Genomic DNA, 6,287 nt, shown 5'->3' on the forward strand with positions numbered 1-6,287 from the left:
TTCATAAATATTTTTTCAAGTCCAAATACTCAATAGCCTCAAAGAAATAGTCTCAAATGAAATTGTCTTCTATCGAACGTAGATTACACACAGCTGTTGCCTTTTAAGGTAGAAACTACACTAACTAACAAATATTCCTAATCCCAAATCCCATCTTTCAATCGGTTTGTACAAAACACTCTCAATATCAAGTTGGCCGAGATTGTGAATATCAGAATGCTTGACATAAACCATACTCATTACATACTCTTAGTTTAGTAACAACATCCAGATTGGAAATATAAAATAAAAAAGAAAACTACAAAATAACATAAACTGCAATTTTAAAGGACAAAAGTAAAGAAAAGAAGAAAGAAGTGTGGAAGAATCTAAGAATATGGCGTTGGGAAACTGGATCGATTTGAACACGTTTGAATTGGACATGGAGGAGCCTCCATTCATCCTGACGCCACAAGAGATCATGAAAATTAAGAAGACATTCGAAATATACGATTTTCAACAAATTGGCTCCATCGAGGTTAGAAAGATGCGACTGGCCATGCTCCGTTTGGACATAGAACCCGAGACTGATGAAATCCGAGCCCTGATGGAGGTTTTTGACAAGAGTAACTCTGGTCGCGTTACATTGAATACATTCTTGCTGTTCATTTGTGCCAAAATGGCTGAAGAGAATCTTGGCTATGAATTCGTCGGGGGCCTCTTTGAACTATGTAGTGGCAAAATGTCATTGGACGTAGGCGATGAGGTATTAGATGAGATGATGCAAGAAACCGATTTCGATGGAGATCTTGGTCTCGCCAACGAGGAGGAGGACAAATCGATTTAGTACACAGATTCCTTACATCTATGGAAGACACTTAATTATACATTATAGATCTTTTATCCTATGGCTAGCATAATTAACAATTAAATAAAAACATAGGAAGCAGCATTCATCGATCCAATTCTATTAAACTTTCTGCAAGGGTATACAAAGAAGAAAAAATAAGAACACGAATCTTTAACAAGGACAAAGGAAATCCACTTGAGATACAATTTGCGCTTGTTCACGTATTTGTCCTTTTCTTTCATTCTTTTTCTTTTTGGTATTTGTAGTAAAAAGGGTTTTCTCATTGCTTATCTATATCGAGACAGGCAATTGCAACTCTGTTCGCACAGCTGTTTACGCGGTTTAAAGCTCGTTAGCAAACAGTTGGCAAAAGGGGTGAAGGGTTGAGGGTTGAGTGGTGCGACTCTGCGGCCAGCTTGTTGAAACATTTTGGGTGAAGTCGTTGCGGCTCGCACTCGGACTTGAGAAGATAATAGAAGTACAACCGCAAATATTGCCTACGCCAAGTTTGAATGTAAATGGTAGAAGGACGAAGGGGAGAGCACTGTGGATTGAGCGAATTATTGCGGTTGATGCGGGGGAGAAGTATGGCGGGTACGGCGTGAGTATGGCGTGGGTTGCCAAGGGATGGTTGGCGGTTGTCGGTCTCTGTGGCAAAGGATTAATACCAAAGCAGATTAGATTGTCAAAATTGCGACAGCTTGGCGCTGTATGGGAATTTCATTTCACCATCTCCCACATCTTCATCTCGCATTGGCTTCTCTGTTATACACTAGCTTTTACTTACATTTGAGAGTATTGGCATAAAAAAAAGGGATTATTAGAAGAAGATGCGGTTAAGATTAAGAAGACCGAAAACGCAAAAGCAAACTAGTTTTGAGTTATCATCAATTTTGACTGGTTAAAAAATGAAATTTCTTTGTTTTCTGGAAATTGCTCCACAGAGATGTTTTTTTCCGGGTTTTTTCGAGTTTCAATCCATTATAATAATCATTTACCATGTTTTACTAGAATTATAATACTTGAGTTACTATAATTTACATCACTCAGGTTACTTATGCGTGAAACTCCACATCGGGGTCACCAAAATAATAGTTTCTAGGCACTGTGGCAATAAGCCTTTAAATATTCTTTGTAATTTCTTAAATCTTTAGTTTTTTTTTTCTATGATGAAACTTGATTTACCAGATCAGCTATACCTACTTAATCGATTTTGAATATAATCCTTGCGAATTAGTTCAGGGCATCAGGGTTTATAAGTTGATGAAAAAAAGGATATAACTTTGTTATGGCAATTAAGGTAATAGAAATCTTAGTGTATCATTGCTAAAGATATGCAAATTCATTATTAAATTTGATCAATATTAAAATGTTCTTTTGCTGCTTTAATCTGTCAATTGTTTTTTGTTTTGCTTTTCATTGGCTGGCATTTGAACACAACCCGCAGCTTAATCGCATTATTAATAAGCATTCATTAGCCAGAAGGCAAGGCTATAAATAAAATGCCATCTATTATATTCAAACGATTGCATTTCGTTCTCTCTACTCGACTCTCCGTCTTTCTCTTTCCATTTCTCATTGCCAATCGAATGATTTATTAAATTTATCAAAAAAAGAAGAGAAAAAAAATAATAATAAAACGTGGAACGCAAAAAGGAAAAAGAAAACGTTGTGAAGAAAGGGGGAGAGAGGAGAGGATGGGGTAAAGTTGAGCCACTTAGCTTGCGTTCATGAGGCATATTTAAAAGGCTAAAAACTGCGTTTATCACGCGCCACAGGACATTGCCCATTCACCTTGGAGTTGTCCCCGCCAGCTTGTCCGCTTCCCGTAACTCCCCTTGCTAATCTCCAGACCACACCTCACCTCACCCCCTGTTCGATAATAAGACTTCGTTTAAGTTGAAGCAAGCTCGCTTGGCTAAGCAGCAAATGTTCCATGCCCAAAACCAAAAAAAAAAAAAAAAAAAAAAAACCAAACCAAAAAAAAAAATAAAATAGGGAAAGAAATCCCCCACAACCCAAAAAAATGGAAATGGAGAGAAAAAAAAAGGAAAGCTAAAAGACAGGATGAGGACATCAATGTACCAATGTGTCTAGGTAATAAATAACGACAATTTAAAGTGTATGAGTGAGTCGGTAAGTGAGTGAGCCAGTGAGCAAGTGAGTGCGTCCGAAAGTGGGACTACATTTTGGGCTTTTATATATATGTCTGTATATGTATCTTGGTGCCTGTCATTGGCAATCCTCTTTCCCTTAGGTCTAGCAGCTACTTTTTGGTGTTAAGTATTTTTGACAGGACATTCGTGTAATTCAAAGCCTTTCACAGACAGACTCACAACGAAACGGCTGAGAGACAGGCGGTGAGAGGAAGAGAGAGTGGCCAGGAGGAGAAAGGATGCTTTGGTGGGCGTTGTGTAAGCTCTACGTATTCCCTAAACATTTAGTTGTCGGCTTTGTCCAGTGGTTTCACTTGGGAATTGTCCTTGTTGTTGGTATGCTGCTGCCTCTCTGTCCTGTGACATTCTAAGGCCAGTCTTTAGTTACAGCAAATTAAAGATTACATTGACAAGGATGCGGCAAAAAACAAACTCGCCTGCGAGCTGGAGTGAGCTTCAAACTGCAGTTGATTACTATATCTAATTTAAGACTGCAAATCTAATTAGCTTTAGATACGAGTATAAAAATAAGGATCCAAATTTACTTTGGCACATCTCGTCTTCTTCATTAAGCTTCTCTTCATTACGAAATTACCGAGAGCGGTGAAAGGAACTTAATAGATATCCACGTCGACTTGGCTATATCTTGAATGCCAAATTTGTCAAGTGGACAACCAATTGAACTATGCAAAATGAATTTGTAAAGTATCTAAATCAATTTGCAGCCTTGCTAAGCCAATATTTCTCTGAGCAATAGGTGACTTCTATGTAGACAGAAGTAAACGAGAGAAGGAATTGAGTCAAGAAATTTCAAACACTATAAGGAAACAATAAAATATATATTTTTCGATCCTCTGCAGGTCAATATAATTAGGATGGATTAAGGATAAATATGCTATATTTACTTGTGGGGCTGAAAATACATATTTCCCCCATTGAATTTGAAATATTTATCTTTAATGGGAAAGGAATTTCATTTCAAATTATTACTTAGAAAATCCTTTTAATCTTAACCCAATTGACAGATTTCTTGCTCATATTGAAAGTTAACGTTATATATTTACAACTTACTTGCTTTCCCAGCTTATTAACATAGATTTGATGGCATTTAATACTTGTTACATTAAGGATGTCACCCTCTTATTTCTGCTCACATAGATATGCCCTAAGTCTCCCTTTCTCTCTCTTTTTCTCTCCCCTTTATGTGAAAACATCATACAATAAGCCAGACATTGATTGTCATTGGCAAAAATTAATTTATATAAAATGACATAGATTTAATACTTATAGAGAAGTAGGAGGAATAAATACATATATGCGGAATGTTGATGTTTCATATGGCAATGATTTCCTCCCACACACACACGCTTATACATATATAGTCTATATATATACACTTACGCGTAATTACCTCAAAAACAAGAACGGGGTGAAGAAGTGAAGAGTAGAGAAAGGAAAGGAGCTTGGTAAGCATGGGAGCAAAGCCAAAATGGCGTTGCCAACGTTGTCCTTGTTCTCGTCATCCTCCTTCCACTCTACTCTTCCTCATAGCTAGTCGTCCTCGCCGTCATCGTCATCATTATCGTCATCGTCGCCAAGACATCGTTAAATTAAATCTATTGTCGACGCATTCAATGTGCATATAAATCATTTATGGCTTTTCAGACCACCATCATGCACATCAATGGGCGGGTGGAGATGGAGCCGGGGGAGGTGTGAACCAAATGGTAGACATTACATTTATTTATTATTTAATTATCTATGCCGCAAAATTTTCATTCACATGGCCGCAATTCTAACCAAAAAATCCCTTTCACTTCCCCCGCGCTTTCTCCAAGAAACAGATATTAAAGACACCTTTCTCCCTAATACCCCCAAGGCTACCACCAACACGAACCACCCACCACTCACATTCACAGACTCATTTCACTCCACTCATTCTGTGTGAGCATTTTCATAAAATTTGATTACAGTGAATGCGTAAAGTTTACGACCCAAGTAAAGGGAATTAACTGAAAGTGCGAAAACCAGAGCCAGAGACAGAGCCAAAGCCCCCCCACCAAACACCACTCCACTTCACTCCACTCCACTCTTTGCCACATATCATCTCACATATGTGCGGCGCATCTGTGTTTCTGTGGTTTTTCCACCCATTTCAACATTATATACATACGTATGTACATGCATATAGATATATACATACATACATATATATCATGGGAATACCCCAGATACCCAATTTCTCTTTGGCCCCAAACTTCGCGCCCTTGTGCCCATTAACTTCCATTAGAGAAGGCGGTTTGGTTTTCCTTTCAGTTTCTTTTTGATCGTAATTTTTGGTTATTAATTCCACAAAAATCGTAACTAATTTTTATGTGCAAACGAAAGGAAAATCTGTTGCTATTTGATGATTGATTGCTTAGTTTTAAAGGATGAAAACGTATTTCAACAAGTGCAAAGAGAGTTTTTTGCATAGTTTATTCTTAGCAGTATATTAAATCTTGCAAAAGGATCAATCACTTGACGACTCCCAAAAAAAAAAGAGAGAAAGAGAGAGAAAAAAACGTGAAAGACTGAATAAATTTGAGGAAACTTCATTCATCATTTCGTGAGATTGAAAATGGACGCAACTTATTGATTAACCCAGATGCAAGCGGATGATGACAAGAGAATAACTAGTTCGTTTTTAGTATTCTTCGATATAATTATATTTAAGTTGATGTAATGCAATGAGAATACATAGCTGGATGAGAAATACATCAGTTAAGTTAGCCACGTTATACTAATTTGCTATTACCAATTATCAAAAAGAATGAGATAAGCTTAATAAAAAACATCGTGGTCACCAAGCTCAGTTATCTAAACGTCGGGGTCACCCATAATAGAATAATCAAGTTTGTTTTACATTCATTTCAGAATCTTAACTAATCCGTAAAGTGAAGTGATTTGCTGCTCTCTCCTAATACCTCGTTCTCTTTGATTTTTTCTAATTTATTTTCAACTGTCATTTAATTAGTTTGCTTCATTCAATTTACCTTTAGTTGTCTATCTATATGGGTGTGTGTGTGTGTGTGTGTGTGTGTGTGTGCGTAAGTGGTGTGGGTAAGATTCAAAGATCCACTTACTCAGGCACTTCTATTACAATTGAGGAAACAACAAAAATGACGAGAAGAAAATGAAAAAAAAAAACGAAGTATGTACTCTGGCAGAAGAAAATCTGTTCAACTATATAAAAACAACTGAAAGAGATGAAAAGGAAGCCAACGAGAAGGGAGACAGGAGCAAATGCTTGTCTTGATTTT

The 6,287-nt window shown here is 37.1% G+C and overlaps 1 protein-coding gene across 1 annotated transcript; it reads left to right on the forward strand.

The window, feature by feature from the left end:
• Nucleotides 1-376: 376 nt before the first annotated feature.
• On the forward strand, nt 377-826 carry LOC137574058 (centrin-2-like). Its single transcript, XM_068286166.1, has one exon. It carries the CDS (start codon nt 377-379, stop codon nt 824-826), a length of 450 nt encoding a protein of 149 aa, XP_068142267.1.
• The last annotated feature ends 5,461 nt before the right edge of the window (nt 827-6,287 follow it).

Source organism: Drosophila tropicalis, unplaced genomic scaffold, assembly GCF_018151085.1.
Source record: "Drosophila tropicalis isolate 14030-0801.00 unplaced genomic scaffold, ASM1815108v1 contig_443, whole genome shotgun sequence".
Taxonomy (NCBI): domain Eukaryota; kingdom Metazoa; phylum Arthropoda; class Insecta; order Diptera; family Drosophilidae; genus Drosophila; species Drosophila tropicalis.

Coding starts and splice junctions, on each gene's coding strand:
- LOC137574058 (XM_068286166.1), top strand. CDS start 377: ATGGCGTTGGGAAACTGGATCGATTTGAACACGTTTGAATTGGACATG.